This window comes from Oncorhynchus clarkii, chromosome 13, assembly GCF_045791955.1.
Source record: "Oncorhynchus clarkii lewisi isolate Uvic-CL-2024 chromosome 13, UVic_Ocla_1.0, whole genome shotgun sequence".
Classification (NCBI taxonomy): domain Eukaryota; kingdom Metazoa; phylum Chordata; class Actinopteri; order Salmoniformes; family Salmonidae; genus Oncorhynchus; species Oncorhynchus clarkii.
In genome coordinates, this window is record NC_092159.1 from 41,859,074 (window position 1) to 41,871,321 (window position 12,248).

The window sequence follows — 12,248 nt, forward strand, 5'->3', positions numbered from 1 at the left end:
TTTCATGAGGGAGGAGGTCTAGTGATCAGCTCCCGCGTTTGCTTGAGCGCTCTGTCCTCCTCTTCTCCTGGCTCCTCTTTCTCTCTCCCTCTCTCCCTGGGTTGGGGTGAACAGCAGGTGGCGCAGGCAGTGAGTGCAGCCTCAGCTGGACACGGGGATTAGAAATCGGTGACACTCCGCTGACATCTGCACTGGAGCTTCACACTGGATGGACAACAAGCCCACCACGGAAAAGTAAGTGGTTTTTTTCTGCTCTCCATCCCTGTGTGATATTGTAGCTGTTTTATGACTATTACAGAGTTGAAGACAATAGATAGTCTTAGATATTAGGAGAAGGTGCAAACTTGAATTGGATGGGAAGTTTCAATAGATCAGGACCAGAGATTAATGGGGTTTTTCCTCTGCTCATTGTCAGGTTTAATTTCACTTCAATGGTGTTACAAATTAGACAGTTCAAGTTGTTATTTTCAGATTTAAGATTGTGTAAAAAATGGGGACATTAAAGACTCCATTCTACTGAAGAAAAGGAACATGTGTAGCCTGGTGTGGATAAGATGTCTGTTGCTTTTGGGGTTGATGGACCATTTGTACCTTCATGCCCAGTGAACAGAAAGTGATTTGTGATGTATAATTCAGTTTATCCGCTCTTCATTTTTCCATACTAACCTACATGTCTGAACTGGTAGATTGACATCCTGTTTCCCTCGAGAGACAGGGAGCTGTCAAGTCTCATGCCTCACGAGCACCATGCATATCTTCTTCTGTCCACAACAAAATAACCCCTCCTTAGTTTCTAGAGATCGATGCCCAGCTTGATGTCAATAGTGCCATTGAGGGAGCTTTTTGCCTGGTGCTTAAGCTTTTTAGCTGGCTTATAAATGGCGTGTTATGTCAAAAGCTGTATAATAACGCAAAATGGGGTCACCAGCCTTGCTTATAGACAGTGCAGATGGAGGATAAACGAATTACATATCAAACCAATTAATACAGATAGAATGCCTCACATCATTCTGCCTCATGCTATAAAAGTATTCCTGGTAACAGGAGTTTTCATATATGACTGTACTAAATGACATAAAGGGTCAAATAAAATGTACCAGTATGTTTATCTTTGAATTATACAACTGCCTTTATAAGGGAATTATATTAATTTTAGCTTTCCTAATGTGGGTCCTGTTGATTCCTGATCTTGGTCCATATCAAAATAATGTACCCATGTGTAATCTAAGTGGGCTGGTGTGTCTTTCTACACTTATCTGCCTTCTAGGACTGCCAGTGTCATTTCTTTGGCAATATGTCTTAAAACCATCACAGCAGTTTGAGGCTGCATTGTGGAAACGTTAGAGGATGTATTGCTCCAAGTGTCAAATCCTTCATTCTGTTTGAAGTCAAAGCAGACAGTCAAAGTTTGTTTGCCAAAGGATAATATTAATATACGGCATGGTTGTGTTAGTAAGGCTTCCTGGATGTTTCTCAGATGGCTCAGAGGCCATTCTCCTTGTGAGATGAGATCCCTATGTCTCATTTATACCGTTACATTTTTTTTTCCTGTGCATACATGCTCCACGGCTGAGATATGGCTGTGAAAGCTGGCACTCAGGGGAGAGGAGGCAGCATTAATATTGCAGAGGTTTTCCTCTGGGTGTAAATGAAAAGACTGAGGGACTGAGTGTGAACGCATGCTAAAGGTCAAGGTTCCCTCTGCACTGACGGAAAACAGGCAACGGGAAGTGTCATGATATTATTTACACTGTAAAGGGGTTGCTATGAATTTAACAGTAAATTACAGGCAGCAAAGAAGCATGTAAGTTACTGTATTTCATATTGCACACACCACATACCGGTTAAATTGGTACAGCACTCTTATTAATGGGTGGAACAAATATAGCCTCTTAGAAGGCACGCCTCAAAATATTTTAATGAGCCAGAAACAACAATACCATGCACCTAGTAGTGGTTCAAGGGATGGATGACAGTGCCATTCGAAATACAGCAATTCTTTCCCCTCCTACATCATTTTCTCACAATGCACCATAATTTACAATATGCTGCAGTAAAAGGTTTCATGGTATTTTCCTGTTGATAATATCCCCAAATTACCATATAACTTAGTTTTCCTTTACAGTGTAGCTTAGACTACTATTTAGCTAAGACCAATGTGGATAAATTAAAAATGGGATAATGTGCAAAACAGCTACGGTTAGATTAACATTGTATTTTTGTAAATAACAGCTGGTGCACGATATCTAAGGAAGTCTCAAGGTTTTGCTTGCCGGAGGTAGAGTATCTCATGATGAGTTGTAGACCACACTATCTACCTAGAGAGTTTTCATCTGTATTTTTCGTAGCTGTCTACATACCACCACAGACTGAGGCTGGCATTAAGACCGCACTCAATGAGCTGTATTCTACCATAAGCAAACAGGAAAACATTCACCCAGAGGCGGCTCTCCTAGTGGCCGGGGACTTTAATGCAGGGAAACTTAAATCGGTCTTACCAAATTTTTATCAGCATGTTAAAAGTGCAACCAGAGGGAAAAAATACTCTGGACCATCTTTACTCCACACACAGAGACGCATACAAAGCTCTCCCTCGCCCTCCATTTGGCAAATCTGACCATAACTCTATCCTCCTGATTCCTGCTTACATACAAAAATTAAAGCAGGAAGCACCAGTGACTCGATCAATAAAAAAGTGATGAAGCAGATGCCAAGCTACAGGACTGTTTTGCTAGCACAGACTGGAGCATGTTCCGGGATTCCTCCGATAGCATTGAGGAGTACACCACATCAGTCATTGGCTTCATCAATAAGTGCATTGATGATGTTGAACCCCACAGTGACTGTACGTACATACCCCAACCAGAAGCCATGGATTGCAGGCAACATTCTGCAATCCACTGAGCTAAAGGCTAGATCCGCAACGCTGATCCTCAACACAGGGGCCCCTCAGGGGTGCGTGCTCAGTCCCCTCCTGTACTCCCTGTTCACTCATGACTGCACGGCCAGGCACGACTCCAACACCCTCATTAAGTTTGCCGATGACACAACAGCGGTAGGCCTGATCACCGACAACGAGGAGACAACCTATAGGGAGGAGGTCAGAGACCTGGCCATGTGGTGCCAGGACAACAACCTCTACCTCAATGGAGATGATTGTGGACTACAGGAAAAAGAGGATCGAGCACGCCCCATTTCTAATCGACAGGGCTGTAGTGGAGCAGGTTGAGAGCTTCAAGTTCCTTGGTGTCCACATCACCAACAAACTAACATGGTCTAAGCACACCAAGACAGTTGTGAAGAGGGCACGACAAAACCTATTCCCCCTCAGGAGACAGATTTGGCAGATCCTCAAAAGGTTCTACAGCTGCACCACCATCGAGAGCATCCTGACTGGTTGCATCACTGCCTGGTATGGCAACTGCTCGTCCTCCGACTGCGAGGCACTACAGAGGGTAGTGCGTATGGCCCAGCACATCACTGGGGCAAAGCTTCCTGCCATCCAGGACCTCTATAACAGGTGGTGTCAGAGGAATGCCCTAAATATTGTCAAAAACTCCAGCTACCCTAGTCATAAACTGTTCTCTCTGCTATCGCACGGCAAGTGGTACCGGAGTCTAGGTTCAAGACGCTTCTAAACAGCTTCTACCCCCAAGCAATAAGACTCTTGACCATTTAATTAAATGGCTACCCAGACTATTGCATTGCCCCCCCCCCCTCTTTTACACCGCTGCTACTCTCTGTTGTTAATATCTATGCATAGTCACTTTACTAACTCTACCTACATGTACATATTACCTCAATTACCTCGACTAACCGGTGCCCCCGCACATTGACTCTGTACCTGTACCCCTCTGTATATAGTCTCGCTGTTGTTATTTTACTGCTGCTCTTTAATTACTTGTTCCTTTTATTTATTATTCTTATTTGATAATGTAATTAATATTCTTTTTTTAACTGCATTGTTGGTTAGGGGCTTGTAAGTAAGCATTTCATTTCACTGTAAGGTTGTATTTGGCGCATGTGACTAATACATTTGATTTGGTTTTGATTTTGATTTGAGATTGATCTAATAGCTTTGTGACTCTAAATAAATTACTGTACATGATCTGTTATCAATAATACAATTAAGCAAATGTAAAGTGAAGAAATAGCAGCCACTGGAACGAGCTGCACCAAACACTCAAACTCAACAGTTTTACAGTTTTACAGTTTTACAGTCTCTTATTCAAAGACTCAATCATGGACGCTCTTACTGAGAGTTGTGGCTGCTTTGCGTGATGTATTGTTGTCTCTACCTTCTTGCCTTTTGTGCTGTTGTCTGTGCCCCATAATGTTTGCACCCTGTTTTGTGCTGCTACTGTACCATGTTGTGCTGCTGCCCTGTTTTGTTGCTACCATGTTGTTGTCATGTTGTGTTGCTACCATGCATGTGTTGCTGCCATGCTATGTTGTTGTCTTAGGTCTCTCTTCATGTAGTGTTGTCTCTCTTGTCGTGATGTGTGTTTTGTCCTATATTTTTATTTAATTTATTTTCATGTTTAATCCCAGCCCCCGTCCCCGCAGGAGGCCTTTTGGTAGGCCGTCATTGTAAATAAGAATTTGTTCTTAACTGACTTAAATAAAAGGTTAAGTGAATAAAACATTGATTGAACTTTGATTTATGAAATGTCTTTACTGCGTCACTGTTTAGGAATATAAACATATTATCTCACTGATTAATGATATTTGCTTATCATGAATATAACAAGGGCTGTCTCTTACGTGATAGAAAGCATGTGCCCCGCTCTAGCCAAAACATCAGATTTAGAATGGGTATGTTCAATGTTAATTAGCTCGAAATCCATTTTCCCACCATCCCACCAATTAATAAAAATTAAGTCTGGAGCAGGCTGATGGACTGAGCTAGGATTGGCTGAAGATTTCAAAGCAGCAGGTTTTCAATGAATCTGTTTAAGCCTGAAAATGTGCATTTTAATGTCCTTTGGTAACCACCAACGAACTTCGTCTCATCTCGGAATTTGTAGAGACAAACTGTTGAGTTCAACCATCTTGTATGATTGATTGCTATGTATACAGTTCGATACCAGTAAATAATTTTACCTGAGATGAAACCTCTGGTCCTTTGGAGTTTGATATGTGCTCAGTCACTAGACAGACAATCAGACATATGTCATTTGACCAAAGGCTGCTGAGCACCTAATCCTTCTTTCATGTAATGACTTTCTTCTTCTGTCTTCTCCACAGCTCAGGTGTCACAGCAATAGCGTCACAGGCTGAGGTTGGGTGAATAAACATGCACATGGACTGGATGAGACAAGCCAGCACTGGAATCAGAACGTGTGAAAAACAAACGGCTCAGAAAAAGAGAAAGAAGCAAAGTCCCTAAGTACATGTTGGTCCTCAGGTGGGACCACACAAATCATGTAAGCCCTAGCAGCCTCTGCCGATAAGAAGGGGTGATACCAAAACATGGAGGTGCTGCTCTGTGTCTGTGCCCTCTGTCATCTATTGCTAGGCAAACCTTGATATCAACATGGGGTCAGACAACCCTTAAAACTATGTATATATTTATAAGAACTGACTTCTGTCAGCATGCAAATGGAGCATAAATGAGAGAACCTTTTGAGACAGAGAATCGGGCACTGACACGATTGAAGTATGTAGGCTATATGACCTATGATTCGGGACCTTCGAAGCAAAGACACAGGCAGTATGGAAGTGCAGACCACCTCTCTGGTTCAGGTATATGTCAACGGTACGGAGCAACTAAACACCTCATACGACTACAACGTCACGGACGCGTCTGAGAACCCAGACACCTATCAGTTCTACACCATCGGCCTCTTCCTCTCCTGCCTCTACACCATCCTCCTCTTTCCCATCGGCTTCATTGGGAATATACTCATCCTGGTGGTCAACCTCAACCACAGGGAGAAGATGACCATCCCGGACCTCTACTTTGTCAACCTGGCGGTCGCAGACCTCATCCTGGTGGCAGACTCCCTCATCGAGGTCTTCAACCTCAATGAGAAGTACTATGAGTACGCTGTTCTGTGTACCTTCATGTCCTTATTCCTGCAGGTCAACATGTACAGCAGCATCTTTTTCCTGACATGGATGAGCTTTGACCGCTACGTGGCTCTGGCCAGCTCCATGAGCAGCAGTCCTTTGAGGACCATGCAGCATGCCAAGCTCAGCTGCAGCCTCATCTGGATGGCCTCCATCCTGGCTACGCTGCTCCCCTTCACCATTGTCCAGACCCAGCACCGCGGCGAGGTGCACTTCTGCTTCGCCAATGTCTTTGAGATCCAGTGGTTAGAGGTGACCATCGGCTTCCTGGTGCCCTTCTCCGTCATCGGCCTGTGCTACTCGCTGATCGTGCGTATCTTGATGCGGGCGCAGAAGCACCGGGGCCTGTGGCCTCGCAGACAGAAAGCCCTGAGGATGATCGGGGTGGTGGTGCTGGTGTTCTTCATCTGCTGGCTGCCTGAGAACATCTTCATCAGCATCCAGCTGCTGCATGGCACAGACGACCCGGCCCAGCGCAGCACCTTCAGCGGCCACCTGTGGCACGACTACCCGCTGACGGGCCACATCGTCAACCTGGCCGCCTTCTCCAACAGCTGCCTCAACCCCATCATCTACAGCTTCCTGGGGGAGACCTTCAGGGACAAGCTAAGACTCTTCATCAAGCAGAAGGCCAGCTGGTCCGTGCTCTACCGCTTCTGCCACCACACCCTAGATTTACACATACCTGTGAGGAGTGAGGTGTCGGAGGTGTAACGCTGCAGGATCAGCAACATGTTTGAATGAAAGGATGTAACAGAAGTCCAGGGGGGAGGGAGAGCTATGTGCTGCTGTGTCTACCCAGCAGGATCCTGGGAATTGTCTTCATGACACCCTCAAAGGCTTCCAGAACTCAGCTTCTTATAGGTGGTAGAGATACCATGGAGGAAAAGCTAGAAACTGACCATGAGGCTGCAATTTTGTCCCCTGTAAGTGCGGGTGGAGAATGCACTGTGTATCTACATGTATCTACACTGTGTATCTAATAATGAGATCTGGGTATTAAATACACATTTGGAAAATGGAGAAGGCAAATTGATGAAAATACCAGGTTTGGTGTTCTTTCAATGTCTTCTCTTCGCTCATAAAACCGCAACAATCTACTCAGAGAAATGGAGGTGAGGGAACCAATTAAAACAGACACATCAAAGGGACCAGTGACTTGCTTCTCCTTGACCCCAGTGTGGTTATTGTAACACTGTATACTGCTCAGAACTGTTTGGGTAACCCATAAGACCGCTAGACAAACCTGTTGTCGGCTCGTTTTTTTATGTACTGACAATGCCACTGTATTGTAAGTAGATGTCCTTTTCTTTGTTTGCCTGTGCAAGCAATTGTCCACTAACACCACTTTTATTTAAATAAATACAAATAAATGTGTGTTTTTTTAGGAAGCTGTTGAGAAGCTCTTTGCTGACTTAGTACCGACAACCTTAACTGTATTACAAAAAGTGGAAGTAAAAGACAGGATATGTGTAACGGTTTTCTGTATGAGAAGGAGTCGGACCAAAATGCAGCGTGTCGATTGCGATCCATGTTTTAATAAACAAACGTAAAACACGAATCAATACAAACACTACAAAATAAAGAACGTAACGAAAACAGCCCTATCTGGTGAAAACACATAGACAGGAACAATCACCCACAAAACACACAGTGAAACCCAGGCTACCTAAATATGGTTCCCAATCAGAGACAATGACGAACACCTGCCTCTGATTGAGAACCATATCAGGCCGAACATAGAACTGGACAAACTAGACATGTAACATAGAATGCCCACTCAGATCACACCCTGACCAACCAAAACATAGAAATATACAAAGTAAACTATGGTCAGGGTGTGACAGTACCCCCCCCCCCCCCCAAGGTGCGGACTCCGGCCGCAAAACCTGAACCTATAGGGGAGGGTCTGGGTGGGCATCTGTCCGCGGTGGCGGCTCTGGTGCTGGACGTGGACCCCACTCCATAATAGTCTTAGTCCACCTCCTTAGCGTCCCTAGATAGGTTACCCTCCTTAATGACAGCTCAGCACTGAGAGGAAGCTCAGCACTGAGAGGAAGCTCAGCACTGAGAGGAAGCTCAGCACTGAGAGGAAGCTCAGCACTGAGAGGAAGCTCAGCACTGAGAGGAAGCTCAGCACTGAGAGGAAGCTCAGCACTGAGAGGAAGCTCAGCACTGAGAGGAAACTCAGCACTGAGAGGAAGCCAAGGCAGGTAGTTGGATCTAGCAGATCCTGGCCGACTGGCCGATCCTGGCCGACTGGCGGATCCTGGCCGACTGGCGGATCCTGGCCGACTGGCGGATCCTGGCCGACTGGCGGATCTGGAAGAGTCTGGTTGACTGGCAGATCTGGAAGAGTCTGGCAGATCTGGAAGAGTCTGGCAGATCTGGAAGAGTCTGGCAGATCTGGAAGAGTCTGGCAGACTGGCAGATCTGGAAGAGTCTGGCAGACTGGCAGATCTGGAAGAGTCTGGCAGACTGGCAGATCTGGAAGAGTCTGGCAGACTGGCAGATCTGGTAGAGTCTGGCAGACTGGCAGATCTGGAAGAGTCTGGTAGACTGGCAGATCTGGAAGAGTCTGGTAGACTGGCAGATCTGGAAGAGTCTGGTAGACTGGCAGATCTGGAAGAGTCTGGTAGACTGGCAGATCTGGAAGAGTCTGGCTGACTGGCAGATCTGGAAGAGTCTGGCTGACTGACCTGGAAGAGTCTGGCAGATCTGGAAGAGTCTGGTTGACTGGCAGCTCTGGCTGCTCCATGCTGACTGGCTGCTCCATGCTGACTGGCAGCTCTGGCTGCTCCATGCTGACTGGCAGCTCTGGCTGCTCCATGCTGACTGGCAGCTCTGGCTGCTCCATGCTGACTGGCAGCTCTGGCTGCTCCATGCTGACTGGCTGCTCTGGCTGCTCCATGCTGACTGGCTGCTCCATGCTGACTGGCTGCTCCATGCTGACTGGCTGCTCTGGCTGCTCCATGCTGACTGGCTGCTCTGGCTGCTCCATGCTGACTGGCTGCTCCATGCTGACTGGCTGCTCTGGCTGCTCCATGCTGCCTGGCTGCTCCATGCTGACTGGCGGCCCTGGCTGCTCCATGCTGACTGGCGGCCCTGGCTGCTCCATGCTGACTGGCGGCCCTGGCTGCTCCATGCTGACTGGCGGCCCTGGCTGCTCCATGCTGACTGGCGGCCCTGGCTGCTCCATGCTGACTGGCGGCCCTGGCTGCTCCTTGCAGACTGGCAGCTCTGGCGGCTCCTTGCAGACTGGCAGCTCTGGCGGCTCCTTGCAGACTGGCAGCTCTGGCGGCTCCTTGCAGACTGGCAGCTCTGGCGGCTCCTTGCAGACTGGCAGCTCTGGCGGCTCCTTGCAGACTGGCAGCTCTGGCGGCTCCTTGCAGACTGGCAGCTCTATGCAGACTGGCAGCTCCTTGCAGACTGGCAGCTCCTTGCAGACTGGCAGCTCCTTGCAGACTGGAAGCTCCTTGCAGACTGGAAGCTCCTTGCAGACTGGAAGCTCCTTGCAGACTGGAAGCTCCTTGCAGACTGGAAGCTCCTTGCAGACTGGCAGTTCCTTGCAGACTGGCAGTTCCTTGCAGACTGGCAGTTCCGAACAGGCGGGAGACTCCGGCAACGCTGGAGAGGAGGAAGGCTCCGGCAGCGCTGGACAGGCGAGGCGCACTGTAGGCCTGATGCGTGGTGCTGGCACTGGTGGTACTGGGCCGAGGACACGCACAGGAAGCCTGGTGCGTGGAGGTGGTACTGGGTAGACCTGACCGTGCAGGCGCACTGGAGACACCGAGCGCAAGGCTGGTGCCATGTAAGCCGGCCCAAGGAGACGCACTGGGGACCAGCTGCGTAGAGCCGGCTTCATGGCATTAGGCTCGACGCTCAATCTAGCCTGGCCGACACGCGGAGCTGGAATATACCGCACCGGGCTATGCACCCGCACTGGAGACACCGTGCGCACCACTGCATAACACGGTGCCTGTCCGGTCTCTCTAGCCCCCCGGTAAGCACAGGGAGTTTGCGCCGGTCTCCTACCTGACGTAGCCATACTCCCTGTTAGCCCCCCCCCCCCCCCCCCAATAAATTTTTGGGGCTGCCTCTCGGGCTTCGTTGCCAGCCGTGTTCCCTCATATCGCCGGCTCCTCTCTCCGGCTGCCTCTGCTCTCCTAAGTGCCTCCACCTGTTCCCATGGGAGGCGATCTCTTCCAGCCAGTATCTCCTCCCAAGTGTAACAGCCCTTGCCATCCAAAACGTCCTCCCATGTCCATTCCTCTTTACGCTGCTGTTGCTGCCTGTTGACACGCTGCTTGGTCCGTTGGTGGAGAGTCGGACCAAAATGCAGCGTGTCGATTGCGATCCATGTTTTAATAAACAAACGTAAAACACGAATCAATACAAACACTACAAAATAAAGAACGTAACGAAAACCTAAACAGCCCTATCTGGTGAAAACACATAGACAGGAACAATCACCCACAAAACACACAGTGAAACCCAGGCTACCTAAATATGGTTCCCAATCAGAGACAATGACGAACAACTGCCTCTGATTGAGAACCATATCAGGCCGAACATAGAACTGGACAAACTAGACATGTAACATAGAATGCCCACTCAGATCACACCCTGACCAACCAAAACATAGAAATATACAAAGTAAACTATGGTCAGGGTGTGACAATATGCCTTCCACAAATCTAAACAAATCATTTTTTCTACATATGAAAACAAATTGTAGGTGGTGACTTGCTGCATGCGCCCAGACGTCAGAAAAAAGCTTCTTTACCTTTGATTTTCTCCTATTTTTAAAGAATTCATTTGAAATGTTTTAAACAAAAATATTATTCAAATCGAGGTAGATCGCAAAGGAAACATGAATGAAGGTTTTCCTCAAGCATGCACAAACAGTTGTGTGCCAGTGCACTCAGTATTTGGAGAACGCTAAATATATCTAGTCAAGACCGATACACATTCTAAAGACAGATGTTATCCACAGTATTATGACCCTAGTTGTCAACTCCTGTTTGCCTGAGGCAGAAACAAGGAGGCAGGTGTTGTTCGGGGGGCAGGAGATGGGATTATATGTAAACACATTACTCAGCGAAGACGATGCAGGCGCTGCTATCATCTCTTGTGTTTACTCTCAGTCTCCGACAGATTCAGTCATTCTAAAACTACAGTGAGCAGGGACAGATTGATTTACCAAATGCTTGTTTATTTACCAAATACTATTTTGGGTAAGGGCTGAGGGTAAGGGTAAACATCCTTTTAAACATAATTTTCTGTCTTGCTAATCTGTCTGTGAAACAAGGCTGAATAAAGACCAGATCTTTTAGTTCTTGTTACAGTTGAGAGTATGTACAGTAGGCTACTGTAAGGAGTCACACCTGCTCCTGTTTTGCTAGAAAAATCTCCTCAATTACAGGAAGCCGGCAAAAGGACTGCTCCCCTCAACTATTGTTCTCATTCATTATAAACACAACAATTCTGCGGAAATACACCAATCGCTGTAAATTTATGCCATGACCCTGTTAACCCTTATTGAACACTAAGACCATTGCCTCAGTCATTACTGTGTATGATATCATTACTGTGTATTACGGTGCATTCTGAGAAAAGTATCCCTTTCCCATGAATGTAAAAGGAACCGATAGAAACACAAACAAATACAATGGAATCCAGTAATTGCGGTTCCCAGCAGTTAAGTTTTTTGTGCTATTTGTTTGTGTTTGTGAATTGATCCTAGGTTACTCAAACTGTAATTCATTCTATCTCTAATTTGAATCTGGGGAAATGATGGATTAGTGCATGTGTCAGATATCGTTTGACTAATAGGGCCTACTTACTGAAACCACAACAGAAGAGGCATGGTATTTTTTTTTTATTGGCATCATAAAATATCTTGTCAAATCTGCCAACAAGCCCTTTTATGTTTGCCTGAATTCCCACGCGTGAACCACCCAAAACAAGCAAACTCATTTCAATCAAGATATCAACACTAGCATAGTCTGGGTGTTACTTCCGTGGCATTTCCTTTCCACCAACATGTACACATCAATAACCTCGAGATTTGAGACACCGACGTTTGGAACCGGTTCAGCTCATCATTGGAATATGTGTTCACTAGTGGAGGAGTGTGAAGGTTTTGTAGAGAAATAACTTTGATTCGTAGTTTA

General features: G+C 46.7%; 1 protein-coding gene across 1 annotated transcript; it reads left to right on the forward strand.

Moving 5' to 3' along the window:
* The first annotated feature begins 5,623 nt into the window (after positions 1-5,623).
* On the forward strand, positions 5,624-6,786 carry LOC139423952 (G protein-coupled estrogen receptor 1). The gene has a single exon (XM_071175611.1). The coding sequence runs from the start codon at positions 5,680-5,682 to the stop codon at positions 6,784-6,786; it is 1,107 nt and encodes a 368-aa protein (XP_071031712.1). The 5' UTR covers positions 5,624-5,679.
* Positions 6,787-12,248: the final 5,462 nt, after the last annotated feature.